This window comes from Suricata suricatta, chromosome 17 (genome assembly GCF_006229205.1).
Source record: "Suricata suricatta isolate VVHF042 chromosome 17, meerkat_22Aug2017_6uvM2_HiC, whole genome shotgun sequence".
Classification (NCBI taxonomy): domain Eukaryota; kingdom Metazoa; phylum Chordata; class Mammalia; order Carnivora; family Herpestidae; genus Suricata; species Suricata suricatta.
The window spans coordinates 13,327,838-13,355,829 of record NC_043716.1 but is presented as its reverse complement, the minus strand read 5'-3'; the positions used below and the strand labels follow the sequence as shown (position 1 = coordinate 13,355,829).

Below are 27,992 nucleotides of genomic sequence, written 5' to 3'. Positions count from 1 at the left end.
AACAGAAGTATTGTGACATGCTCTCAAAATACCCAGGTCTGCAGCACTCAAGAATAAGAGTACAGGACTTTAGAAACTACACTCCAAGCTCCATTAACTTAGTGAATGACAGATAAGCAAGTATCTATTTTTTTTGTATGTTACCTTTATCTATTAAGGGGAGAGATTACTACAAACAGCCACCAAACTTTTCAATGGGAAACTGACAGGAATTAGTGAGATTATAGAGTATTCAAAACAGAATGCTATATAAAATTGGAATACTGTTCTATAAACACCAATGCAAACAAGCCCGTAACAGGGATAAGTATAAGTAACATCCTCCAGCATTTAAACTCATAGGTGTAACAAAACAGGAAAAAAAAAAAAAAAAGAAAACCCACAAAAGCCCCTAAAGTGTAAGATACTGCTTCAGTATTTTCAAAAGTTTAAAACATTACTTCATCAAGTACAGAAAAAAGGTAAAGCAGTTTATCTCCAGAATAACTCACCCTCAGCAGCCTTTGTAACAGGTGAGAGGTGGGGAAGAGGAATGAGAAGAGCTACCGCAACTTCTCACGGCAAAGGGAGAAAACAACCTGAATAATCCCATTCAGATGACCGACCAAAACCAATTTCACAGACTCTGGCCACAGCCTGAGAAGCACAACTGTACACAACTGCACTGCCTGACAAAGGAGAGATGAGATACTAGAATCTTCCTTGGAGCTTTCCTAGTGTGGATGGAGACTTTAATTTGCAAGATGAGCATTCTGTCTGATAAACACTGTTCCTACACATGCCAAGGGCAAACCAGAGTAGCGTCAGCTCTCTACTGGAGGTCCTGGATCCCTCCAGCGGCGCAGCCTTCCTTGGGGGAAAAAGTTCAGCAAGGAAGTCCCAAGCTGTCCAATCTTTCTCCTCGATCTCCCCAGTTCCTTCCAACTCTAAAGAGATGACAGGGCAGACTTGCGGATGATTCCTCTGGGAACGATACACCCTGGGGCCTCACCAGACCCCAGCGCCCACTCCTCTCCGCGTCTCCTGACGGCCGGGAATCCAAAGACCGGTCTGAGAAGGCTGGGGCAGTGGGGAACAGTCACCTTCGCGGTGAGAAAAGGGGCGGAGGCAGGAACTCAGGTCGAACTCTCCCGAAGTGGGCCGGAGCTGGCGGAGCCTGACTCCACACCGGCCTCCGGGCTAGTTGGGGCTGCCAGAGGACCGCCCTCGGCCCCCGCCCCCACTGCTGGGGGAAGGGGCGGAGGCTCCCGAGCGCCGCGGGCAGAGCAGGGAGGAGGCAGAGGAGGAGAGGGAGGCGGGGCGGGCAGGCCCAGCCCAGGAGCTGGGCGGCGCGACTCACCTCTGCTCCCGGCCTGCGGAGCCAGAACGGCCAGGATCCCTCGCAGCTCCGACGCCGAGATCCGGACACGCTCCAACCCCTCCGCCATCTTCGCGGCTGCTTCTAGAGCTGCAGCCACTCCGCCACCGCCGCGCGCAGCCAGGAAACCACGACGGACGGGCGGTGCGCGCGCTTACCCACCTCCCACCCGTGTCCCCGCCCCCTCCCTCCCTCCTCCCCTAACGACGGTGGCCGCACTGGGAGGAAAAGCTCTGAACGCCAGTTCAGGCGCTCCAGAGGGCTGGGGAGGCGGGCGCTACGCGTGCGCAGAGGTGTGGTCGGTGAAGGTGAGCTGAGGCTGGAATTGGGAGCGCGGCGCCTGTGAGGTGAGGAGAGGCCAAGCCAGGCCAGGCGAGGCGGGCGTTCGCGGCGGTGGCTGCTGTTGCAGCTGTGGTGGCCATCGAGGACACTGGTGCTGGTCTGGGGCTTGGGGCTGACGGAGACACCCCACAATCCGGGCTCCTCCAGACATCTTAGGCCGAGGTCTCCCGCCACAGGCCCGGACTAGCGCCCCAGTCTTATACTTGGGGACCTTGTGAGAGCAGTTATTATCTGCACCCCCCCCCCCGCCTTCCTTTTGTTTTAGATGAGGAAACTAAATCCTAGAGAACCGAAGCAAATTGCCCAGGGTGACACAGTGGTTAGATACTAGCATGTCAGTCTTTTCCTTTATGGCAGACTACCTCCCCGTGACCCCTGACTTTTTTCTTTTTTTCCTCCTGACTTTTTAAAACTACAGTATAGTTGGCTCCTGCTGAGGGAAGGGATTGCGTGGAAGTAAATCAAGAGGTATTGTAAATTGTTTTGGGAAGTTCTGTATCATTGTGGATTCTTGACTTACCTGGTTCTATGGTGGTGGTTTTGCTTTGGGGTTTTGTTTTTGTTTTTGTTTTGTTTTCATATTTAAAATGTAACTGAGTCAGAAGACTGATGCTTTTTAAACTTCCTGTTCCTGAGCCCCTGTTCAGAACTGTGTTGAAACTCCCTTCACCTGTTGCTCTTTACCAATCCCACACGGTCTATTGGACCTCTACACCTTCAAAAAAAAAAAAAGTAGTTACCAATACTTATTACTTAGCCTGGGCCTAAAAGATTTTAACGATCACTGACAGAACTCATTCAGTCCCTATTATGTGACACAGATTTAGCCACCGGAAGGTTAAGCAGATGGAGAAAGAGCAACAGATAAGTGAAAAGATGGAATGGATCAAAAGAAGGAAATTGATTTGAGCAAATGGCAATCTTTAAAACGTGAAAAAAATAAGAAAATAATATTTAAAACTAGTTCATTTTAACATTGGAGTTAGAGAGGACATTGCACCAGTTTTTTTCCAAAATTAGGAAAAATAATCTGAACAGTACTTTCTTAGGAAAAACATGATTGCCAAATTAGTTTAAACAGCTCAAGAGAATTTACCATAACTTAGAAGTGAAGTATAACATAAAACTATGAGAGATAATAATAGAAGACATGGAGAATGGATTCAGGAAACTAATAATAAATACAAGTTCCAGAAGGCCATAATGGAACTGACTGAGAAGGAGCAGTTATCAAAGAAGTAATAGAAAAAAATTTACTAGGTCGATGAAAATTTAGGACTTCTATTTAGCCTCAGATTTTAAGCATTCATGAGGGGTGTGTAGGTGGCTAGGTCAGTTAAGCATTCGACTTCAGCTCAGGTCATGATCTCACAGTCCGTGGGTTCGAGCCCCTCTGTTGGGCTCTGTGCAGACAGCTCAGAGCCTGGAGCCTGCTTCGGATTCTGTGTCTCTTTCTCCCTTGCCCCTCCCCTATTCATGCTCCGTCTCTCAAATAAATGTTAAAAAAAAAAAAAAAGGAAAGAGGAATTCAATTTCTAAATCCAAAAATTTTACAGGTCACATTTACTGATCACAAAGTAGTAAAACTAGAAGTAAATAACCACAAATTAAGCAAAATTCCAGCTACTTGGAAATTTTTTTAAACATAAATTTTAAATAACTCGGTCAAAAAAGTAAAGCTAGGGGCGCCTGGGTGGCTCAGTCGGCTGACTTTGTCTCAGGTCATGATCTCAGCTTGTGGGTTCTAGCCCTAGTCTCTGTGCTGACAGCTCAGAGCCTGGAGCCAGCTTCCGATTTCTGTGTGTCCCTTTCTGTCTCTGCCCCTTCCCTGCTCATGATCTGTTTCTGTCTCTCAAAAATAAATAAATATTTTTTTTTTAAATTTTTAAGTAAAGCTAAAATTGTGGATTTTTTAAGATTAAAATTAATGACAATATTGCATAGCAAAATATATCATTAAAGCAGTACTCAGAGGAAAATGTATAGCCTGAGTGCTTTTATTACTAATTGAAAATTTTTTAAATGTTTGTTTATTTTTGAGAGAGAGAGACAGACAGAATGTGAGCAGAGGAGGTGCAGAAAGAGAGGGAGACACATAATCTGAAGCAGACTCCAGGCTCTGTGCTGTTAGCACAGAGCCCTAAGTGGGGCTGGGAGGCCCCGAGTTGCGAGATCATGACCTGCGCAAAGTGGGACACTTAACTGACTGAGCCACCCAGACGCCTCTTACGCATTTTAAAAGAATAAGATCCAGTAATTGCCCTACAGGGTATTTACCCAAAAAATACAAAAACCTTAATTGAAAAGGGATACATGCACCCCTATGTTTATCGCAGCATCATTTACAATCGCCAAATTATGGAAGCAGCCCAAGTGTCCAGCGACAGATGAATGGATAAGGAAGATGTGACGGTGTGTGTGTATACATCTATACATACATATGTGTCTATATGTATGTATATACACACAATGGAATATTGAGCCATAAAGAATGAAATCTTGCCATTTGCAACAACATGGTTGGAGCTAGAGAGTATAAGGCTAAATGAAACACAATAGTCAGAGAAAGGCAAATAACATGATTTCATTCATATGTGGAATTCAAGAAACAAGTGAGTAAAGGGAAAAAGACAAACCAAGAAACAGACTCATAACTATAGAGAACAAACTGATTGTTACGAGAAGGGAGGTGGGTGGGAGAATGAGTGAAATAGGTGATAATGATGAGCACTGAGTAATGTATAGAATTATTGAATCACTGTATTGTACACCTGAAACTAATGAAACACTATGTTAACTATACTGAAATTAAAACTAAAAACTTCATTTAAATAAATAAAATTTTTAAAAACTTAAAAAAGATTTTTAAAGGATGATAATATACTAAGTATTAAACAAGAGTGGAAAATAGAAGAAATCAAGATGAAATCAAGAGATTATAATGGAAAAAGAATAGCACTTGATAAATAAATTGAAGAGCTCCTTCTTCAGAAATAAAATAGATATTAAAAATAGGCACATTTCCAGGCGCCTGTGTGGCTCAGTTGTTTAAGGGTCCTGCTCTTGGTCTTGTTTTTGGCTCTGCTCATGATCTCAGAGTTCATTGAGTTCAAGCCCCTCATTGGGCTCCACACTGAGTGTGGAGCCTGCTTGGGATTCTCTCTCTCTCTCTCTCTCTCTCTCTCTCTCTCTCTCTCTCTCTCTCTTCCTTCTCTGCTCATTCTCTCTCTCTCTCTCTCTCTCTCTCTCTCAAAATAAATAAATAAACTTAAAAAAAAATAGACACACTTCAGGGGCACCTGGTGGCTCAGTCGGTAGAGCATGTAACTCTTGATCTTGGGATTGTAAATTCAAGCCCCATGTTTGGAGTAGAGAGTATCTAAAAATAAAATCTTTTAAGAAAACATAGAAAGGGACGCCTGGGTGGCTTAGTCGGTTAAGCCTCTGACTTTGGCTCAGGTCAGACTCATGTTCGTGGGTTCGAGCCCCGCATCAGGTTCTGTGCTGACTGCTCAGAGCCTGGAGCCTGCTTCTGGTTCTGTGTCTCCTTCTCACTCTGCCCCTCCCCCTCTCATGTTCTGTCTCTCTCTGTATCAAAAATAAATAAAACATTTAAAAAAAACTTAAGGGGCGCCTGGGTGGCTCAGTCGGTTAAGCCTCCGGCTTCGGCTCAGGTCAGATCTCACGTTCGTGGGTTCGAGCCCCGCGTCGGGCTCTGTGCTGATGGCTAGCTCAGAGCCTGGAGCCTGCTTCCAGTTCTGTGTCTCCTTCTCTCTCTGCCCCTCCCCCTCTCATGCTCTGTCTCTCTCTGTATTAAAAATAAATAAAACATTTTAAAAAATTTAAAAAAAACTTAAAAAGAATATAAAAAAAGAAAAAAGAAAACATAGACAACATTTCTAGCAAAAAAAAAAGAACATTCTTATAGATGTTTCATAAGTAATTCAAACTTAGCTCATCAAATCTTTGATGTTCCCTTAAAATACTTGTTTCTTTACCAGTCTTACATTAGTAAATTATGCCACCATCTAAGTCAAAACCCAGGAATTACCCTTAATACCTACCCCTCTCCCCACATTTAATCTAATATCAGGACATGTCTCTTCTATCTCTTCAGTGGACAACTATGGAATTAATTACCCCAACATTCTCACCTTTTCTCTTGAAAATTGCCCCCCACCCCTTCTCACTCGGAAGTACCTTTTATTTTTCTGTCTTTCCTTTTTTTCATACTTACTTCGTTTGCTATTTTCCCTCAGGTGCAGAGATTTGAGGTAGTCATGCTATTTGGTTCACCTTGCCATCAACAAGTTCTTTCTCATTTTATCTTTTTTCCCTTCAAACCAGTTATTCATGATCCTTCCCTCCCTTCTTGCGTAGTCACTCTAATGTGTTTGATATATGTCTTTGGATATACATGTATCTTTGAATAATATATAATATTGTTTCATGTATGTGTCTTAAATGTGCATAATTGATACTATGTCATAGAAATCACTGTGTTTCTTTTTCATGTTTCTGTAAATATTTCTGACTGTTGCATAGTATTATCTTAAATGACCTCACACCCTTGGCCACTTGTCCTGGACCAAGATATGCCAATAAGAATCCCTACCCAGAATTTTTGAACTGAATCTAAGGGAAAAAATCCCTTTCCAGTGTGGAAACCATAAAATGTAAAACACAGGAGCTGTCAACACCCAAATGTCCTGCCATGTGGAACCAGCTGGTCTGCAATGAAAAGAATGAAGCCAACATGCAGAAAACAGCAGAGGTGAGAAACAATGAGAAAGTCCTGGAAAAAATCTCAAGTCCCTGGTTCCAGTTGTTCCTGAAGCTCCATATTCCTGCCCTTCCCTTATTTCAACTCTTCTGGGATTCCGTGAGCCTATAAATGCTGTCACCTCCACCTTGTGCCTAAGCCAATTCATATTGGGATTCTGTGACTTGCAACCAAGAGTCCTAATTATAATCTCCAAAATGTATCTCTTTTGTGTGTGTCTGTGTGGGTTTTTTTAATTGTGGTAAAGCATACATAACACAAAATATACCATTGTAACCATTTTTAAGTGTACAGTTCAGTAGCGTTAAGTGCATTGACGTTGTACAACCAATCTCCAGAACTCTTTTTATCTTGCAAAACTGAAACTATGTCCATTTAACAACTTCTAATTCCCCCCAGTCTCCGGCAAACACCATTTTAGGTTCTGTCTATGAATCTCACTACTCTAGGTATCTCATATAAGTGTAATCATATGGTAATTTTTTTTTTGTGACTGGCTTATTTCACTTAGCATAATATCTCAAGATTCATCCATGTAGTTAGTACATCAGAATGATATTCATTGTATGTGTATGCCACATGGTGTTTACCCATTCATCTGTCGATAGATACCTGGGGTGCTCCCACCTTTTGGCTATTATGAATCCTACTGCTCTTAACATAGGTGTACAAATATGTCTTTGAAACACTCTGAATTATTTTGGGTATATACCCAGAAGAGGAATTGCTGGGTCATACGGTAATTCTATGTTTAACTTTTTGAGGAACTACCATACTGTTTTTTAACGCAGCTGCACCATTTTATATTTCCACCAACAGCAACAGTACACTAATGCTCCACTGTATCCATACCCTGCCCAACACTTGTTAGTTTGCTTTTCAATAGTAATCATCCTAATAGGTGTAAGGTGGTATCTCATTGTGGTTTTCATTTGAATTTCCCTAGTGATTAGTGATGTTTAGCAACTTTTCATGTGCTTGTGTCCATTTGTATATCTTCTTTGGAGAGCTGTCAATTCAAGTCCTTTGCCCATTTAAAAATCAGATTGTTTTTATAAAACAATATCTTGAATGATTATTTTTCTGCCCTCACTTTCACCATCCAAACACCTGTGGATTTTTATATAGACAACAGTACTTCCTAAATGGACTCCTCAATTCCAGTTATATTTCTTTCCTTTTCATTCACCACAATGGAGCCAGAGTGATTTCCTGAAAATACAAATTCTAGCATGCCACTTACCTGCTCAGAATTATCCAAAGGCATTCTGTTGCTCTTCAGAAAAAAAGTCCATGAGCCACAGTCACTTATGATGTAGACCTTGCCACCTTTACTCTTACCTTATCATCACACTCCCCTTTGATCACTATTTCAGAAACATTGGCCTTCTTTTAGTTTCTAGAATATGCCAAGTCTTTTCCTCCTTGAAGCCTTCACACATATTCCCTCCACCAGAAATATTTTTCCCTCTTTTCTGCCCATTCACCTTACGGGTCATAACTTAAAGTTCACTTCTCCATACAGGGCCTTCCTTAATCTCCTTCATCCTTGATCTACATAACCTCCCATTATAGTAGTATCCTATCATAACATACTTCCCTAATAACACCTATCAATAATTGTAAATATCTCTCCACTAGATTATAAGCTTAATGAGCAATGACAAGTCTATTTTTCTAACACTGTATCCCAAAAACAAATATCTGACACACAGAGGTGTGCAATATTTGTTGACGGAATGAATGAGTACCACAGGAATATTAATATGTTCAATGTTATACTAACCTGTTTGAAATTTTAAATTAGATGATTTCCCCCAAAAAATATAAAGTCAGTTTCTAAAGTCAATTCAGGAGGAAGTGGCAAGTTACTAAAAAAGTTACCAGAGGTATGTTTATAAGGTAAAGACATCACCTTCATTTATAGATAGTGTGATTATTTGGAGAATGAACTATAAAACTATTATATCTAACAAGGTAATCTAAGTATCCTGCTACATGATAAATATACAAAAATTATTACCTTTCATATACATCATCAGTAAGCAATCAAAAAATCTAATTTAAAAATACCAACAAAAATATTTTGTATTTAGGCCTAAATTTAATTAGATCTACACAGGACAGAAGTAATGAAAATCTTACTAAGAAACCTAAAGTAAAAAGACTTCACTAAATTAAAGGACACCCATGTTCATGGATGGGAAACTCGGTATTTTTAAATGTCAATTATGCCACCAGTTCATTTGCATTATCTTTTTTTTTAATGTTTATTTTTGACAGAGCATGTGTGGATGGGGGAGGGGCAAGAGGGAGACAGAATCCCAAGCAGGCTCCACCCTGTCAGTGCAGAGCCTAATGTGGGGCTCAAACTCACAAACCATGAGATTATGACCTAAGCCTAAATCAAGAGTTGGTTGCTTAAGCAACTGAGCCATTGAGGTACCCTTCATTTGTTTATCTTAAACTGGATTTTCCAGCAACCTTGATAAAGGATTTTGAAAGTTCATGGAAGAATTGTGTGAGAAAAGCCAACACATTTTTTTTCTTTTTTTTTTTAAAGAGGGAGAGAGCATGGCCATGTGTGTGTAAGCAGGGGAGGGGCAGAGAGAGAGGGAGAGAATTCCAAGCAAGTTGTGGGCTGTGTGCTAGAGCCCCCAACTCAGGACTCTATCTCCATGACCTGAGCTTAAATCAAGAGTTGGAGTTTTGGGGTCCCAGAGTGGCTCAGTTGGTTAAGCATCTGACTCTGGCTTAGGTCGTGATCTCACAGTTCATGAGTTCAAGCTCAACACAGGATTCCGTGCTATCAATGCAGAGCCTACTTCAGATCTTCTGTTCTCTTCTCTCTCTGCCCCTCCCCCCTCAAATGCTCTCTCCCCAAAATAAAAAAAAATTTTAAAGTCAGAGGATTAACTGAAAAAGCCAATATATTTAGCATAATCATGGAAGAACGTATTAATACAGTTAACTGGAAAAGGAATTGGCAGTCTGATTAGTAGAACAAAATACAAAGTCCATAAAAGCTCCAAGTGTTAATAGAAATTTAATCTTTGATAAACATAGCATTTCAGAGGAAATGGATTTGGTCATTAAGTGGTGTGTTAAAGATTCACAACAGAATGTAGCCAATAAATATACAGAAAAAACGTTCAATTACTAGTAAAGAAATATAAATTCAAACTACTAGACGTATTTTATTAAATTGACAGATTAAGGGGCACCTGGGTGGCTCAGTCAATTGAGTGTCCAGCTCTTGATTTCAGCTCTCATAGTTCATGGGTTTGAGTCCTGTGCAGGGCTCTGTACTGACAGCACGGTGCCTGCTTAGGATTCTCTCTCTCCCTTTCTCTCTGCCCCTCCCCCTGCTTTCTCTTTCCCAAAAATAAATTTTAAAAATTGACAGATTAAAAATGATACAGCTGGGTGAAGGAAGAAGGGCATTCCTTAGAAACTGCTGTTGGGAATGTAAAAAGATATAATCTACAACTCCTCTGGAAGTCAGTTTGTCAGTGGGTATCAAATGTCTTAGAAGTGTGCGTGCCTTTTGACGCAAAATACATTTGCCACTATCTACCCAAAGCACAGATATAGACACCAAGATCTTGCAACATGTCTCTTCATTGCATTACTATAGATTCCCCCCCTCCCAAAATCTAAATGTTCAACAAGTAAAACTTTTTTAAGTATGGTATTTTTTGTGAAAAGAAATCACCATCTAAAATGTCGTATACAGTTATTGTATTATCTATTGATAAACAAAGATTCATATTCATAATATTGTCTCAGAAAAAACAAGCTAGGGGCATCTGGCTGGCTCAAAGCATGGGACTTTTGATCTCAGGATCATGAGTCAAACCTCAAGTTTGGTACAGAGGTTAAAAATAAAATCTTTAAAAAAAAAAAAGAAAGAAAAAGAAAAAGGAGGGGCACCTGGGTGGCTCAGTTGGTTAAAGTATCTGGACTCTTGGTCTCGGCTCAGGTCATGATTTTATAGTTCGTGGGCTCGAGTCCCACATCGGGCTCTGAACTGATATCATGGAGCCTGCTTCAGATTCTGTCTCCCAGCCCACCCCCTCAAATAAACATAAAAAAAAAAAAAAAAAAACCTTGAAAAAGAAAAGGCAAGTTACCAAATCTGTCAAAAAAGCTTTGTCTGTATAGGTGTGTGGGCCTGGAAAGATACATCCAAGAATTTGGATAGCAATTGTCTTTGAGGAGGAAACATCAAATTGTTTTTTAAATTGTACATGCATTGCTTTTGTTAATAAGGGGGAAAAAAACTTCATGTTTAAATGCTACAATAAAAATAGTAAAAAATGGAAGCATAAGTTATTGAAAACAGTAATTACAGAACCTTTAAAAACGTTGAGCCAACTGGAATAGCAGCAAACATAATGTTACCTATGATTTTAACTATCATATCATGTAAATATACCGAAAAAACAGGAGATGAAAATGAGCAATTTATTAAAATGCTAAGACTGTAAGCAATTTTTCTCCTTAAATATTTTTTAAATAAAAATTTATAACATTTTGAACACAGTTCATTTAAGCTTCACAACAATTCTGAAAAAGTAGAGACCAATGACAGTGCCAAGAGATGGATGGTATGCATGAGGGCTGAACTTTAAGCCTTCCATAATCACCACCAGTTTTTTTTTTCTAAAAAGCTTCACCAGAAACAATAAGAATAAATAAATAAATAAAACCTTAAAACATTTATTAAGAAAGTCAGCTTCAATGCCATTTGCTACTATGTGGATGGAACTAACGGGTATTATGCTAAGCAAAATTAGAGAACGACAAATATCATGAGTTCACTCAGATGCAGACTTGAAGAGACAAAACAGATGAACATAAGGGAGGGGAAGCAAAAGTAATATAAAAACAAGGAAGAGGACAAAACATGAGACTCTTAAATATAGACAACAAATTGAGGGTTTGGGGTGGGAAGATGGGTTAAATGGGCAAGGGGCATTAAGGAAGACACTTGTTGGGATGAGCACGGGGTGTTATACATTGGGGATGAATCACTGGAATCTACTCCTGAAATCATAACTGCACTATATGCTAACTAACTTGGATATTTAAATTTTAAAAATTAAAATTAAAGTCAGATAATATAGAAAAATACTTTTTTTAATTTTTTTTCTATTTTTTATTTTTGAGAGAGAGACAGCACAAGCGGGGGAGGGTCAGAGAGAGAGGGAAATAACAGAATCAGAAACAGGCTCCAGGCTCTGAGCCAGCTGTCAGCACAGAGCCCGACGCGGGGCTCAAACCCACAAACTGTGAGATCATGACCTGAGCTGAAGCCGGATGCTTAACCGACTGAGCCACCCAGGCGCCCCGAAAAATACTTTTTTTAAAAAAGAAAGAAAAAAGTCAGCTTCAAGACAGGTTCTCTTCTGTATAGAAATTCTGGAGCCCCAGTATTGGAAACAGTTCCATTAACATCATTATTTTCCTGTGGTGTGCATTTTCTATTTTCCTCCCTTTCAAGACTTTTTAGAGTAATTTAAGGTTCACAGTAAGACTGATGGGAAATTAGAGACTTCCCATATATCCCATGCCCCCAGAAAAGCAGAGCCCCCCCATTACCAACATCCCCTCACCAGAGTGGACTTGTTACAATTGAACCTGCATTACACATTATTACCACCCAAAGTCCATGGTCTACATTATGGTTCACTCTTGGTTTTGTACATTCTATGGATCTGTTAGCCATTTTCAAAATCTTCTCATTAAACATATGGTCTCAGGCTTTGCTTTAACCTTTTTTATTCCTGGGTTTCAGAACCATGTGTGCTCAGTACTGCATCTCCTTTGCTGATGTTGAAAAAGCTCATGTCAACATTCAAGATTTTATCCACCTCACACCAGTGCTAACGAGCTTCATTTTGAATCAAGTAGCAGGGCGCAATCTTTTCTTCAAATGTGAACTCTTCCAGAAAACTGGATCTTTCAAGGTAACAATCCCTTTTTATAGTATATCATTATCTTTTCAAATCCCTTTCACATATATATTGATCCTCCTCACCACCCAGTAAAGTAGGTAGAACTATTTTTATAGCTGAAGAAAAAGGATTGTAAAAATTTTCCTTGGAAAAAAAAATTTTCCTTTGATCAAGTCCTGGTTACTTAGGATCACAGTGTTGACAAGCCACTTTTACATTTGCATAATCTCAAATTTTCTCATATATATACATATTTAAATGTTTATTTTTGAAAGAAGGAGCAAGACAGACAGAGAGAGCATGACCCAGGGAGGGGTAGAAAAAGAGGGAGACACAAATCCCAAGCAGGCTCTAGGCTCTAAACTGTCAGCACAGAGTCCCATGTGGGGCTCGAACCCATGAAGTGGGAGTTCATGACCTGAACCAAAGCCAAAGGCTTAACTGACTGAGCCACCAAGGCTCCCCAATCTCAAATGTTCTTATAATTGGGGTGATCATATAATTTACTGTCCAAACTAGGACATATTTGAGAAGGGGTAACTTGGAATTAAACCTAGACAGTAGACATTAACATGGCAAGGCAAAACGGGCAAGTGTGATCACTGTGCATATAGCCAAGTTTAGGCATTCAGTGTCAACTTATTCCTTGATAGCTTATTGTGAATATAAAAGACCTAGGGGTGCCTGGGTGGCTCAGTCCATTAAAGTGTCCAGCTTTGGCTCAGGTCATGATCTCACAGTTCGTGGGCTCGAGCCCCATGTCAGGCTCTGAGCCTGCCTCAGATTCTGTGTCTCCCTCTCTCTCTGCCCTCCCTCACAGATGATCAGACTCACTCTCTGTCACTCAAAAAGAAATAAAACATTTTAAAAAATGAAAAAATAAACAAGAGATCTAAACTCAGATAAACCTTCATACAATAAGATCTTTTTCTCCAAAATATATCAGAGCCTTCCCTTTTCATAAAAGATAGACCTTTTGGAGCACCTGGCTGGCTCAGTCAGAAGAGCACGCAACTCAATTTGGGGGTTGAGTCTGAGCCCTATGGGTGTAGATATTAAATTTTTTAAAACTTAAAAAAATATTTTTAAAAGACTTCTGTGTTGATTTACTATAATAATTCCTGACGACTGAGGTTTAAGATCCTTTCAGGTAAAAATCTGAAAGCTGCATTTACCCCTATGCCTGACAGGTATTAGTACCTCTTAAGTGGTAGCTTTAGGACCTTTTCCCCCACCCATTAACGAACAATTTTATGTTAAACAGAACACTATTCTCTTTTGCCCTTTGCTTCTGCCATGGTTTTATTTTTTTATTCATCACACATCAAACACTTATTTTCACTTACTAGGACCATACACACACACACACACACACACACACACATATAGTAGGTCTTATACTATTATCCACACTTGCAGGGAAAGACAAGCTAGTCAACAAACAGATCAATGACAAATTAACGTTAATGACAAGTAACCTAAGAGATACACAAATAAAATGCCATGGAATGAAATGCCTAATTCTACCCAGGAGATCAAGAAAGTTGAGCCGGGTGCTGTTTGATCCAAGTCTTACAGGGGAATACTTTTAGCTAGATTGAGTGAAGGAAAAGAATTAGACATAGGGGTACCAGCATGCTGAGAGGTATAGGGGTATGAGCTAACCTGGTAGGAGGGAAACTGGAAGCAATTTAGGATGGCTACAAGAGTAAGAGCAGGAAATGGGTTTTAGAAAGACTGCAACTTCCAAGGATTTGTGCTTTTCTTACAAAATAGCCACTCAATAAAAAAGGTAACATTTGTTTTTAAAAGGTCACTTTCAGGGGCACCTGGGTGGCTCAATCAGTTGCCTAATGACTCTTGATCTCAGATCAGGTCATGATTCCAGTGTCGTGGGATCGAGCCCCTCATCAGGCTCCGTGCTAGGTGTGGAGCCTGATGGGAATTCTCTCTCCCTCTCCCTTGCCCCTCTGAGCTCTCGCTCTAAAATTTGAAAAAAAAAATAATAATGTTAAAAAGGTAAATTTCATAATCTAGTGGAAGTATTAGAGAATGAGCCTTGGAGGATCAGTTGAGGTTTGATATAATGCAAGTTAAGAAGTGAGGCTGATTTATCAAAGTAGCAGTAAAAACACATGAGATATTTCAGAGGTAGAAACAGTTAAGATTCCATGATGGAATGGATGTGTGGTGTTAGGAAGAGAAAACTCAGGAAAGCTCTTTGGTGTTTTGAAAAGAAACTTTTTAATCAAATCCATGGATTCACCATCCCTTTTCCAGATTCGTGGTGCCCTTAATGCAATCAAAGGCTTGATTCCTGCCACCTCAGAAGAGAAGCCCAAAGCTGTAGTTACTCACAGCAGTGGAAACCATGGCCAGGCTCTTGCTTATGCTGCCAAATTGGAAGGTACTTGATTAACTTCTCAGGGCACTATATAGGCTCATCAGAGAAGAGTGGAAAAGTATCCTTAATCTCAGTGAGATTGGTGATAACTGGGGGAAGGATATTTCCAAGTTCTTAATTGATTATACAAGCAAACTGACAGAAATTTGTTTTCTAAATTCTCTTGATTTGTACTAATTAAACATGTTTCTTTCTCCCAGGGATTCCTGCTTACATTGTGGTGCCCCAAACAGCTCCTAACTGTAAAAAATTGGCAATACAAGCCTATGGAGCCTCCATAGTGTACAGTGAACACAGTGATGAGGTAAGGAAGGGAGCAGTGCCCAGTGTTACCGTAACTTTCACTGTCAAATGAAACTTCTCATCCTAGCTTACTATTTCTTCGGTCTCCTGTGTTTCCTTTTCATCTCTAAATGTTAACATGCCCAACTTTTTCTCTATACTCACTCAGGTAACATCACTAAACTATGAGATCACCGTTTAAAATGTCACCTACACTCTTAACTCCAGTCCTAATCTTTGCCCTTAACCCAGATTTGTATACCCAATGATCACCTGATATTCCCACTTGGAATGTCTTAATAGGCATCTCAAACATACTCTGTCTAAAACCAAACTCCTGGGGTGGTTGGGTGGCTCAGTCAGCTAAGTGTCTGACTCTTGATTTCAGTTCAAGTGATCTTGTGGTTCGTGAGTTTGAGCCCCACATCAGGCTCTGTGCGGACAGCAAAAAGCCTACTTGGAATTGTCTCCCTTCTCCTTCTCTCTCTGCCCTCCCCTTGCTTGCATTCTCTCTCTCAAAAATAAACATTCCAAAAAAAAAAAGTCCTGATCTTCCTCCCTAAAACTGCTGCTCTTCCAGTCTTCCCTGTCTCCGTAAATGGCAACTTTTATCCTTGTAGTTGCTCAAAGTCAGTCATCTTTGAGAACTCGCTCACACCCTACATCCAAATCTTAGTCCTCCTTTCAAATCACTTCCACTATCCAACTACTTCTAACAGCCTCCACCATCAACGCCTTGATTCAAACCAATACCAGTTTTCATCTAGATACAGTATTCTAACTGGTTTCTCCACTTCTTCCACCCTTGCCCCACTAGTATGTTTTCTAGAGACCAAGCAGAACTATCCATTTAATAAGTTAGAACTTGTGTCTCATCAGCTGAAAATCTTCCAGTGGTTTCTCTCACATATAGTAGTAATCAAAATTCACATAATTATCTAACACCTGGATGAACTGGCCCATTCCAATCATTTCTGACATCATCTCCCACTATTACTGTCCCCCAAACACTTCACACCAACCACACTAACTTTTCTTTGAAAGGCCAAGCACTTCTGCTTTGTGATATTTGCACTTGCTATTACTCTCTCCTGGAATATTCTAGAGATCCACAGGACTTCTTCAAACCTATTAAAATGTCATATTACCAGAGGCCCTTCCTGAGCACCATATAGAAAATAAACTCACTTTTCTCCATGGCATTTTGACATACCATATATTTACTTATATGCACCCCTTCCCACCATATTAGAACATAAATTTACTGAGCACAATGATTGTTTTGTTCACGGTTATATCACCAGTGCCCAAAAATAGTTGGAAAAAAGAAGGATGGCCAATAAAATGTTAAATGACTGACTCTAACTTGAGAACTCTATTCAATATAAATGGACTGAGCTACATTAATGTACTCTTTCAGTCCAGAGAAAATGTTACAAGAAGAATTTTGGAAGAAACAGAAGGCGTCATGGTACATCCCAACCAGGAGCCTGCAGTGATAGCTGGGCAAGGGACGATTGCCGTGGAAGTGCTGAGCCAGGTAAGGGTTGTTCCTTCTCTTGTGTAACCATTGGTAAAGCTGGTGTTTGGCTGTAGAGTCTATTTTATTTTATTAATTTTTTTGTAGAGTCTATTTTAAATATACATAAAACTGGTTATTAACAGACCTATTTATACTTTACATTCTTTTCACTAAAGGTACCCTTGGTCGATGCACTGGTGGTTCCCGTAGGAGGGGGAGGAATGGTTGCTGGAATAGCAATTACAGTTAAGGTAAGAAACTTGTTTCTGGGGCGCCTGTGTGGCTCAGCTAGTTAAGCATCAACTTCAGCTCAGGTCATGATCTCACAGTTAATGAGTTTGAGCCCCACATTGGGCTCCATGCTGACAGTTTAGAGCCTGCTTCAGATTCCTTCCCCTCCCCCATTCATGCTCTGTCTCTCTCTCTCTCTCTCTCAAAAATAAACATTAAAAAAAAAGAAAGAAAAAATAACTTTGGAGGACTCTCCACTTCAGGCATAGTGAATTTTATTTTATATCACACTACATTGTGGATACTTGGTTTAACATTCCCCCCCAGTTGCTGTCCTTTCCAATAATGCCTTGACACTTGAAATGGAAGGCTCTTTTCTGCCTCACTACCATTCTTAATCCATAACAACTGGACGGTGCAAAAGCAGTTACAATGAGTGACACCCTCACAGTCCTTTCCCTAAATTCCACCTTAACAACCCACTATCCAAGGGCTACTCTTTCCCCCAAGTTACCACTGGAACCAGATGTGATCTAAGCAACTAAAGGCCAGTATTAGGGATGCAATTTAAAATGCTTAAACGTCTATTTCCTTTACATCAAAGGAACGTCTTTTACTTGAACAGAGACGTGTTACCTCTGTTGCCTATTCTACTGCAGGCATGCAAAGCAAAATGATGTGGCTAGTTGTAAAATATCTAATATTCCTCTCCCCAGGCTCTGAGACCTAGCGTGAAGGTATATGCTGCTGAACCCTCGAATGCAGATGACTGCTACCAGTCCAAGCTGAAAGGGGAACTGACTCCCAATCCCTACCCTCCAGAAACCATAGCAGATGGTGTCAAATCCAGCATTGGCTTAAACACCTGGCCTATTATAAGGGACCTTGTGGATGATGTCTTCACAGTCACAGAGGATGAAATTAAGGTGAGGCTCCAATAGAAAAGGGAAATACAAAAGAATGGAGCAACTTCTTAGGCAAAATAATTTTCTCCTGTTTTAAGTAGCAACTGATTCCCTGGGGACTTGACTAGAGGACATCATGACATGTGGGAGGTGCCCCAGATGTATTAAACAACCCTCTCAACAGCAGAAGCAGAGTGAGGATGGGGGAAAAAACCCTTGCCCTTCACTAGCAAGCATATACATATGGCCATGAAGAAAATTTAGACTGGGTATATCTGGCCTTTAACTATAAAGGCCAACCAACTAGGCTCTTTCTCCTTCTCTCATTTCACTAATTCTTATTCCTTTCCATACTGACAGTATGCAACCCAGCTGGTGTGGGAGAGGATGAAACTGCTTATTGAACCTACAGCTGGTGTTGGAGTGGCCGCGGTGCTGTCTCAGCATTTTCAAACAGTTTCCCCAGAAGTAAAGAACATTTGTATTGTACTCAGTGGTGGAAATGTAGACTTAACCTCCCTAACTTGGGTGAAGCAGGCTGAAAGGCCAGCTCCTTATCAATCTGTCTCTGTTTAGTTTATGCAAAAGAGATAGGATTCCGTGTCTCAAGACACTTGGAAATTTTGTTTCCTGGTTCCTTTAACTTCATATCTTCTCCTCTTAAAGAGCTTTCAAAATCCTAGTGGAAAGTGGATATTACAGTAATAGTTATGTTTTGTTTACTAAATAAGTAGCAAGAGAACATCCATAGTTTACGGAGATACCTGATCTGAGCCAAGAAAAGCCTTCTGCAAAAAATGGCAGATCTCTAGGCTAAAGTAGAAAACAAATTTTACCCAATTACAACCTGTAGGATCCCATCTCTAGAGTGCTAACTAGCAGCAATGAGACAGAATGCCAGTAAATCCATTACTCCATATCCACTTCAGGCACTGTTGAAGAAATCTCACTTTTTATCCATGGTACTGGTTCTGGTACATATGGATCATAAGTCCATTTGGGGAAAACTCGTTTGTAGAGATTCATCAGTACTGTGTCCTGAGATTTTAGCTTCCCATCAAAACTGCACTTCATGTGGCCATGAGTACCTAGAAAGAAAACAGCAAGTTGGTCTTTTTAAATTTTAAAGCAGTTGTCTTCTAACCCAGCAGTCATTTAGTAGCACTACCTAGACAAGGTGCCAAATCCCACATTCTCTTACCTAAAGGCTCCTTGATGTGTCCCCTGCGACCCCACTTTGTTCTCAGTTCCACTGGTTTAAACCACAACACATCCTCTTAGAAAGAAACAGAGAAGACCAAAATGAAACATACACCCACAAAACTCAAGCCTCAAAGCACAAAGGCAATCTGACCCCATCCCTCACACCCACCTCTGGTGAAGAACATGTAGCGCACAACTGCCATCTTAGTAAAAATCTTGAAAGGATGGCCACTCAAAACAACTCTCTTGATGACCATTCTGTCTGGATCCACTGACAACAGATAGCCTGTAGCAATGAGGCTGTGCATTCCTAAGGAGCAAAGCAGAGTAGCTGGAGTCTACAAGCCAAAGCCTTCATTTATTGCTCCAGTCCACTTAAAGACCTAAACAAGATCTTTTTAGAGAAACCTTAAAGTAAGGGTATGTTATGCTGCCCTCCTGGGTCCATGCAAAGACCATTAAATAATATTCCTGCTACATCAGTCATGAGAACCTATCCTAAATGCAGCAGTCTGAGCAGCACCTACCAATTGGCTATGGTTTATAAGCAAGATAAAACCCCATTTGTCATTCTTGTCTCAGACCCACTCTGCGGCCGAGATTGGGTATTCTGAAAACTATTATGTTCTTCTTACCATATGGCTCTCAAATCTAAATACAGGCAATAGTTTTAAACCTATTAAGGACCTACAAGCCTGTTCACCTCTGTGAACCTAACTTACCATTGCTATTCTGTTTGAAAAGCAGTACAGATGCAGGAGGAAACGTGATTGGGCCATATACTGTTGCCACCAAGGCCGTATCAGCAGTCAGGAATCTCTGAAATTTATGTTTATCCGCTGCCATAGGAAGGGTTAAAAAATAAAAACCAAAATCATTTTGAGAAACCATAGGTAATCCAGAAGCCTGTGAAAAGCTGTATCATTGCAACTCAAATCTAAGGCAACTTACGTTTCTTTACCCCCCTAGTTCTCAAAGTATTTTTCTACCTCAATACAACCGTAAGATACAACTCAGTCCTTCACAGTGATTTTTTAACAGGGAGGCAGAACCTTGAGCCTGGACTATATTTGGGGTTTGAAAAGGTTCTTCAGGTGATTCTGATACTCATTATCCCTACTTCATTTGAGAAGCAATGCTTTACAGAAAATATCTCCACTAAATCAACAGCTTGTAGTCATGAGCAAGGATTGGCAAACATTTTCTATAAAAGGCCAGATAGGTAAGTGTTTTAGGTCTGTGGCCCTACAGTCTCTGTTCCAACTACTACTCAGCTATGCCACTATAGCAGAAAAATAGCCACAGACAATACATGAGAAAAAAAGGGGGGGGAGGGGAGAAAAATCTCACAACTGTGTTCCAACAAAATTTTATCTAACTAAAACAAGCAGTGGGGCAGATCTGGCCTGAGGGCCACACTTTGCTGATCTCTGATCTTGAGGACTACCCGAGCTTCTGCTTGTACCTTCAATGAAACCCTCCCTCCTGCTTAGCACTCAAGTTACAGAGAAATAAAATATTTTAAAGGAAAGAGAAATTAATTCCTCATTTAGATAGCATAGGGAGTTAACATATGGCTAGTAAGAACAGAAATTATCCAGAGCACCCGTTAATACTGCCTTCGTCATCTTCCTCCAGCCACTGCTGAGAGCTGAATGTGTGTGGTAATGTTCAGAAGCCTCCAAATAAGTGCAAAGTATCTTCCCACTCCCAATGTAGAGGAGTACAATCATTTTTACCAAAAAAGTGTCCCTGGTCACCACTCTTCAACATCTCATCTCAACACCTCAGAAGCCACATACCTGTTTTACCCAACTGTGGGCCACCCTTAGCCTTCATCTACACAGCCACTAGCCATCAGATGCCAAGGTTTCTACACTCTGACACACCTTCTTGTGGAGTCACCAACTCCCATTCAAAACCACTATGGAACAAATACTCATGGCAGAGAAGCCTCAGCACCACACAGAGGTTGCATCACTGGGATGCTTCAGACAGGTTCAGACATTGTGAATAAAAACATCATTGGCTCCTAGACCAGAGTACTGAAAATACCCCTTCCCCAGCAACTCCGAGTTTGAAACTGTGTATTCTACACACCTGCACTAAAAATCATCGTCCCCCAAAAGACATTAAGATGGACGAGAACCCAGAAGCTTCCCCACTACGTTACCTGCAGTGTGCTGAGAGAATAAAGGTGAGGCTCGGAAGCGCCTGAACCCACAGTGGAAGATCAGCTCCTCCTTAGCTTTCACAGGCTCAGTGTTGCCAGGGTGCCGGCTCACCACCATATTTAGTACTGACATCTGGGAACGACATAAGAAAAACAGACCTTCGTATCTAGAATAGAGCAGCCAAAACTGAAAGAAGACAAAACCAAACTAGCAGATTCAGATTCGCTCTAATACTATTTATGGTGTTTAGTTGACAAAACAAGATTCACCTTTTACCTTTATCAACAACTGGCATTTGAGTCAAAAATACGCTGGTTTTTGGAGCTTTCACGTATCCTTCTATGTTAGTTAACCTTCCTGTGTCTAACATTGCAGAGGCTCATTATCTGCCACAAAAGCAGTGCCTTCAAGTCACTCAGCCACCACACACTTCAAAACCACACTCATTCAAGACCCTTACCTCCCCAACTCTTCAAATGACCAAAGGCCATAGCTCTCACATACACGCAACATACATGACTACTGGCCATTAAGAAAGAGATCTACACGTGGCCCAATCACTCCTTCCCTCCCCACTACCTTTAAGGCTGCCAACCCTTGGTTAAAATCTAATCTGACAGAGAAGTCTCAGAACACAGAGATGGCATCACTGAGATGCTTCAGACAGGTTCAGACACATTAGGTAACACCATCATTGACTTCTCTATCATATTCTCTGATTCTTCATCCTAAGGCAGATTTTTTACATCCCATTGAGTAAAACGTCAGTCGCGTAAAATTTCAGACTATCATACAAACTGGTTGGAAAGTTTCTTAAGTCCCCATTTCCCACAAAATACTAACTCACCTTCTGTTCATGAGGTAGTAAAGAAAATACAATCAAGGGTGCCCCTCGCTTAAAGTACTCAACTACTGAGATAGGGACTTCAGAGACATGAAGTGTGACATACCAGCCAACCTGCCAGAAGAAAGTAGAAAATAGTCAGCTACCCGTAACGTCTCAATAATGATGAAGCATTTCTCCAAATGTTAAAAGTCTCTTAAACTATCCTAAAGCCCACCGTCACCCTACAAAACTGCCTTTCACATATGTCTCAACGACCCAGATTAAACTTTTTCAGTTAACATCTGATACCTCTTTGTTCTCAATATCACTCTCACCAGTGACTCGGTAGCTCCTCTAATTCAGCTAAGGGTAGCACAAAATGAAACAAGGCTCCTCTAATTCAGCTAAGGGTAGCACAAAATGAAACAAGGAATAAAGGAGAGGGCACCTTGGCAAACAAAAGAAAATTATAGGGATGGACAAAGAAAGGCAGATACCTCAGCTCCTTCAACCTCTTTTTCCTCAACTTCTTTAAAAATGCGTTTCCTAGTATGAGTAAAGTTCTGAAACTGAAAAATCCGAGCATAATCTTGAGGCAGATTTTCCTTAGGATCCCATGGAGATGTCCGGAAGCTCTTGAGGCCTCTGTATTTCTGAAATCTAGATAAAGATTTTAAAGAATAGTCAAATTTATATGGTGCTACTTACTTTTTCACTCAAGTCACTTCTAAAATGGCTAAGACTCTAGCTTAAAAAAACTCTCCCACTATCTCTCAAAATAATCTAATAGCCTAAAACCACACTCCAAAACAACTCTTAACAAATATTTCAGAACCAAATCCCAGCCCCTCACTTACAAAGGACCAAGTACTTAGAGTGATGCCTTCAGGGAGTGGCTCTTTAACCTGGCAAACAAGGTCCTTGACAAAAGTACTACATCCCTAATATCCAATGCAAATTCTCTGGCTTTAATCAGACTCTCCTCCAGAGCAGACATCATCTACACCTTCATGCTTTTATTCTTGCCCAAACTCCCTCAAATCTCCAAATGTTTTATACTTCTAGTCTTAGTTCCTTTAGGAAACGTTTGCTGATTAACCTTAGTATTCCCTTCGTTAAAGTACTGTGACATTATTAGTCTGCACCACACAGTCTAGAACTTCATTACATAGTACTGTTTCCTGTATGTATGTTTTACCTTCCCAGATAGAATGTTAGCCCTACAAAAGCGAGGACAATGGGTTCTTTTGTATCACACTGACACAGTTCTGAGCCACATAAATTTTAAATAAAAACACTGATTTTAGACTTGCTGACTCACCGGATTCTTGCAGCCACGTCACGGGGGGTATCTACTTCATCTGGAAACATTTCTTGCAGTCTTTCTTGTTTATATTTCTCCAACATTTTTTCCTCAGCCTCTTCATCCACACTGTCATCATACAGATCATCATGCACAGATTCTCCTATCGTCATAGTTTCACATTCTTCCTCCTCTTCCTTTTCACTGCCCTCATCCTACAGAATAAAGATTACAGTTTCACACCTGTCTCTACCCTAAAGGCCATTAAACTAGAAGTAAATTAATTTTACTAGACACCTAGTCAAAACCAGTATCAATTCTAATAGAAATTAAGTTATAGAAATAAAGTCTCATTTCTGGCAGCTCTAAGCCATTCCTAAAAAACTGATCCTCAAGGTCAGGATTGTACTCTGCCTTGCATTCAGGGCTGTAAGCAGAAGTGGCCTATGGATCCATTTCTTTACCTGAGAGTTCTCTTCAATAAAATCCTCATGTTCAGTCTCATCATACTCATCTTCTGCACCACTTTCACCATCTTCATCCAAAATCCATTCAGCCTGGTAACTGGATGTCCCTTTGGGAACCTTCTTTACCACCTTGGAACTTTCCTTTAAGAAGTCTGTAGAAGTCCAAACGAGTTAAGTTAAATCATATACCTCCTGGGCACCTGGGTGGCGCAGTCAGGTGAGCATTTGACTCTTGATTTTGGCTCAGGTCATGATCCCAGGGTCATGGGATTGAGCCCTGTGTCAGGCTGAGCACTGAACACAGAGCCTGCCTAAGTTTTTCTCTCTCTTTCCCTCTTCCCCTCCACCCCACTTGCGCACTCTTACACACCCACACACAATATATATACACATATGTGTACACACACACACAAACCTCCTTTCCCCTATTCCTCTGGGTATTCTCACCTAGGCAAGATGATACCAGAGATTGCTACCAATACCAGAAACTCTAGCAGACACTACAATTAGAACAGACTACTTGTTAATTTAATTCAGCTGCCTCAGAACTAGTAAATCTTACACAGCTAAATAAACTGTGCAACAAATCAAAGTTATCTCTTCATTAGAAAACAACAACAACAACAACAACAAAAGGAACTTTGAAAACTGTATGTAGCAAAGCTATGTCCAATGTTTGCTTGGTGCAAACACACAGCCTTTAGAGGTTAAGAGGAGAAAACTAACCTCCAAATACATCTCATCCCACTCTACCCTAACTGTGAGCAGCTAGAGAAAATGACAATTCCAGGCCAGATGAATTACAAACAAGTTTGCCAATACCAACCATTGGCCTCATTCAGCTCCTCCTCTGTGGGCCAGGTTTGTTCCCCCTCCATTGGATCTGGGATAACCTCTGTTTGCAAAGATTCTTGTCTTTCGGGGTCTGCTTTCATTAGGACCTTAAGGTCTTCCTCCATATCAACTACAGCATCCATAGCACAAATCTGAAAACCAAAATAGTTGACACCAAATGTTACCCTAAATCTAACACAATAACCAGGAAGATCCAGAAATAACAGTCCTCAAATAAAAGAAAAATAAAATAGAATGAAACAGAGAGCCCAACTTATCAAATCCTTCAAACATTTCAATTTCCTAGCATTTTAAGTCCATACCTCTGCTTGCTTTTGAGGCCTTTCATAATCTGCTCTCACTCCTACCCATTTATTACATACCTTAATCCCATCAAGCTGATTTCTTCAGAGTTCAAAGAAACCATCTGATCTATCGCTGTGACTAGGTTCATATTGTCTCTATCTTCTTAGATACAGTTTCATCTCTCTTCAACTCATAAATCATAATTCAACCATCTCAACACCTGGCTCAAGTCTGAGCTCTCCTGTGAAGCTTGCTAGTCTACTTTCTCAACTTACACAGCAGGTCTCTATACCTCAACTACACTTTTTCAATCTTTATTTCTCAGTTGTTTGCCATTTTTTCTGATGTAATTAGGTTGTCCAAGGAAAGAGACTGCATCTTGTGTCTTTTATAAACTCAAAGCCAATCGCTATGTGAGGCACCTACAAGGTGCTGGATAAATATGGAATGTCAACATATTCAGTTGACCACTGTCTTCCTTCAAACTAGCAGTCCCCTCCAGAAACTAGTATAGATGTCTAAAAGTGCAGACTACCTCCTCTGATGTGAGTTCACATCCTACACCAGCTTACCCGTGAAATCTACAATGGTCGTTTTAAAAAAGTTCTTTTAATGTTTATTGAGAGAGAGAGAGAGAGAGAGAGAGAACAAGTGGGGAAGAGGTAAAGATAGAGGGAAAGAGAGAATCCCATGCAGGCTCTGTGCCATTAGTGCAAAGCCTGACGCAGGGCTCAAACTCACAAATCATGAGATCATGCCCTGAGCCGAAATCAAGAGTCAGATGCTTAAGTGGCTGGCCCACCCAGGCACCCCTACAATACATAGTCATTAAGAACATCAGTCTTACCTCCATTGCAGCTCCAGAGTCTTGTGATTTGACCACTCTAGGATTCAAAGGGAAAGGGTCCATAGGAGCATCTATCTGTTTCATCTGGAAATCACCATGTCCAATGATATGCAGCAAGCTATTTACATTCAGAGTTTGCCCATGAACATAGCCTGAGATTTTCAAGGTGCCCACCAAGTTATTTTCTTCACTAGGCACAAAGTCAGCAGCATGAGCAAACAGGTAGGCCCGTCGATCTCGAAAGGCAAGATGCCGTTGCTTTTGGTTAGCCAACTGCCTGAGCAGCATCTGTGCCTCCTGTTGTGTGTCTAACAGGAGAAGTTTGTCATTAGGAAAGCGCTTCTCTACTCTTTTACTTAGCTTCTTTTTGGCATCTATTTGTTTCCTCGGTGGAAGACCAGAAATCCCCTGGACAGCTAGTGCTGTGAGCAAGAGAAAAAGGGCTTTGTTACTTATTTTACCACGGGTAAATCTCCCCTTGTAGTTCACAAACAAGCTAACAGTTCAGTTGTGAGCCCAGAGATCACTGAGAAACCGAACAATCAACTACCCTAAAAAATTTTCATAGTGAAACCAAAGTTCATACTTTTCTTCTTCTTCTGGGCAAAGAGTAGTCCAGAAATAAAAGGCACCTTGATAGAGAATTTCCAAATGATGGACCAAACTTAGGCCACACATGTACAACTCACCACCAGCCAAATATAACCCACCAATTGTATTTCTGTATCAAATATCAGACATAGTGCCTGGAAAATTATAGGCGCATAATAAACGCTAATTCACTTCCCTCCCTTGCCTCTAATACTTCCAATTCACTTACTATAGGTGGGAAGGCCCTGGGCAAAAAGGCAGGAAAGACAGTAATCCCCAGTGCTGTCCCAGCCTTCTAGTGGATCAAGGAGAAAAAGGATGGTATCCGCCACTTTAGCCATGTCTAACACAGCATGCAGATCCCCTGGAGATAAAAGACAAAGTTAGCAGGAAAAGGTGTTTGGCACCAGCACACCATACTAAAAGAATATTACCACTACTCAAAACACAATAGAAAATGCTGTTGTATGCTCTAACCCGGCCTTGCAGACATGAAAAACCACCGATGTTTCAAGCGGGGGCATAACAGCATAAAGCTATGGTTGCTTCCCCATTCATTCAAGTGTACTGTTCCAGTGTCCTTATCCTGAAGCAGCCTAAAGGCCTCTGGCAGGGAAATCCTGTCGTGCAGAGGCACCACCAGCACCTGATGAGGAGGACTATCCTTGCTCCCCAGCTGTCTTTTCTCTGCCAGAACCTGAGAATAGAAAAGATCAATGTTTCAGTACTTCATTGCACTACTGCATTTCCCACAATACGGATGCCCCTTCCTCACCCCCAACTCCCCACTCCCAGCCCACCGCATCTTTCTTGTAAAAGGCACGTAGACCTGGAGAGTGGGCAGAAGCTTGGACCAAAACAAAGAATGCCCAGGGCGCCTGGGTGACTCAGTCCATTAAGCGTCCGACTTTGGCTCAGGTCATGATCTCACGGTTCGTGAGTTCGAACCGCTTGTCGAGCTCTGTGCTGACAGCTCAGAGCCTGGAGTCTGCTTCAGATTCTGTGTCTCCCTCTCTCTCTGACCCTTCCCTGCTTGCACTCTGTCTCGCTCTCTCTCAAAAAAAAAAAAAAAAAAAAAAAAAAACAAACCAAACCCTTAGCATGAATCTAGATCTGCATGCCTGACATGTGCTCGAGCATTATTTTTCTATCCCCGGCCCCTTCCCAGGGTCACATTTTTCAGTTCGAGGCATTACCGCCTAGATCAGTTGTAAAACCACACCATTCCCCAATCCCTGCTTCTCTCACCGCCTCCTTCTTCTGCTTTCGGAGCTGGCTGGCGCGATGCCTCTGGTCTACTCTGCTGAGCTCTTTTCTCACTTTCTTGCTTAGGACCTTCAGTGCTAGACGGCCTAGAAGATTAGAAAGGGTTCTTATGCAAAGTACCAGAGAGTCCAGAAAGGGGACTCTCTCCGCCCATCTCAGGGCCTCTGCGCGCGGTCCAGGCCGGAGATAAGAACTGTCTGGACACAAAAGCAGCTAATATCGACTAAAATAACCTTTCTTCCTCCAACCCTATCTTCTCACCCTTGCTGTCCCGCTGCGCGGATCCTCGACCCCGATGCCGCCCGCCTTTATGAGCTTTATTCTGCTGCTTAAGCGGGCCAGAACGGTGGGCCGCCATGCCGCCGTTCACGTGTACCCAGTCTGTTAGC

At 41.2% G+C, this 27,992-nt stretch overlaps 3 protein-coding genes and 2 non-coding genes across 23 annotated transcripts in view; 1 reads left to right on the top strand and 4 right to left on the bottom strand.

The window, feature by feature from the left end:
• Nucleotides 1-1,503, bottom strand: part of SMG6 (SMG6 nonsense mediated mRNA decay factor) — a 226,143-nt gene extending 224,640 nt beyond the window's left edge. Inside the window, exon 1 of one of the 4 annotated variants that reach the window (XM_029927433.1) lies at nt 1,340-1,503. In XM_029927433.1, the coding sequence (XP_029783293.1) occupies nt 1,340-1,427 (88 nt within the window). In that variant the 5' untranslated portion in view covers nt 1,428-1,503. Of the gene's footprint in view, nt 1-491; nt 1,038-1,082; nt 1,181-1,339 lie in introns of those variants that run through there. The other 3 variants (XM_029927432.1, XM_029927430.1, XM_029927431.1) reach the window with 3 other exon arrangements.
• On the top strand, nt 9-23,297 carry SRR (serine racemase). Of its 16 annotated transcripts, XM_029927446.1 has the most exons (11): nt 1,564-1,704; nt 2,118-2,167; nt 5,959-5,973; nt 6,387-6,473; nt 12,283-12,454; nt 14,723-14,849; nt 15,047-15,150; nt 16,549-16,668; nt 16,827-16,901; nt 17,598-17,807; nt 18,147-23,297. In XM_029927446.1, exons 4-11 carry the CDS (start codon nt 6,436-6,438, stop codon nt 18,360-18,362), a joined length of 1,062 nt encoding a protein of 353 aa, XP_029783306.1. In that variant the 5' UTR covers nt 1,564-1,704; nt 2,118-2,167; nt 5,959-5,973; nt 6,387-6,435; the 3' UTR covers nt 18,363-23,297. The 16 variants fall into 16 exon arrangements, with proteins under 16 accessions (XP_029783302.1, XP_029783308.1, XP_029783298.1 ...); XM_029927448.1 differs by lacking the exons at nt 1,564-1,704; nt 5,959-5,973 and adding an exon at nt 1,155-1,501; XM_029927438.1 differs by lacking the exons at nt 1,564-1,704; nt 5,959-5,973 and adding an exon at nt 1,155-1,501 and having other exon boundaries at nt 6,359-6,473.
• Nucleotides 17,140-27,992, bottom strand: TSR1 (TSR1 ribosome maturation factor). Its single transcript, XM_029927435.1, has 15 exons — nt 27,865-27,992; nt 27,586-27,689; nt 26,815-27,034; nt 26,567-26,701; nt 25,747-26,168; nt 24,586-24,745; nt 23,757-23,911; nt 23,311-23,507; nt 22,487-22,649; nt 22,011-22,121; nt 21,163-21,295; nt 19,712-19,828; nt 19,159-19,299; nt 18,988-19,062; nt 17,140-18,874 (listed from the first exon to the last, which is right to left on the bottom strand). The coding sequence occupies exons 1-15, from the start codon at nt 27,959-27,961 to the stop codon at nt 18,696-18,698; spliced, it is 2,409 nt and encodes an 802-aa protein (XP_029783295.1). The 5' UTR covers nt 27,962-27,992; the 3' UTR covers nt 17,140-18,695.
• On the bottom strand, nt 20,932-21,026 carry LOC115283126. Its single transcript, XR_003904934.1, has one exon. It is a non-coding gene; the product is annotated as a small nucleolar RNA SNORD91 family (small nucleolar RNA).
• LOC115283127 lies at nt 21,778-21,869 on the bottom strand. Its single transcript, XR_003904935.1, has one exon. It is a non-coding gene; the product is annotated as a small nucleolar RNA SNORD91 family (small nucleolar RNA).

Excerpts from the sequence above, each read along its gene's own strand:
- TSR1 (XM_029927435.1), bottom strand. The coding sequence starts at position 27,961 with ATGGCGGCCCACCGTTCTGGCCCGCTTAAGCAGCAGAATAAAGCTCAT. Across the intron at positions 22,122-22,486 it reads AAGAGGTTGAAGGAGCTGAG|GTTGGCTGGTATGTCACACT; the intron begins GTATCTGCCTTT and ends TTCTTCTGGCAG. Across the intron at positions 19,829-21,162 it reads ATTCTCTCAGCACACTGCAG|CGGATAAACATAAATTTCAG; the intron begins GTAACGTAGTGG and ends TTCCTATGGCAG.
- SRR (XM_029927442.1), top strand. The coding sequence starts at position 6,436 with ATGAAAAGAATGAAGCCAACATGCAGAAAACAGCAGAG. Across the intron at positions 14,850-15,046 it reads TTATGCTGCCAAATTGGAAG|GGATTCCTGCTTACATTGTG; the intron begins GTACTTGATTAA and ends TCTTTCTCCCAG. Across the intron at positions 15,151-16,548 it reads ACAGTGAACACAGTGATGAG|TCCAGAGAAAATGTTACAAG; the intron begins GTAAGGAAGGGA and ends GTACTCTTTCAG.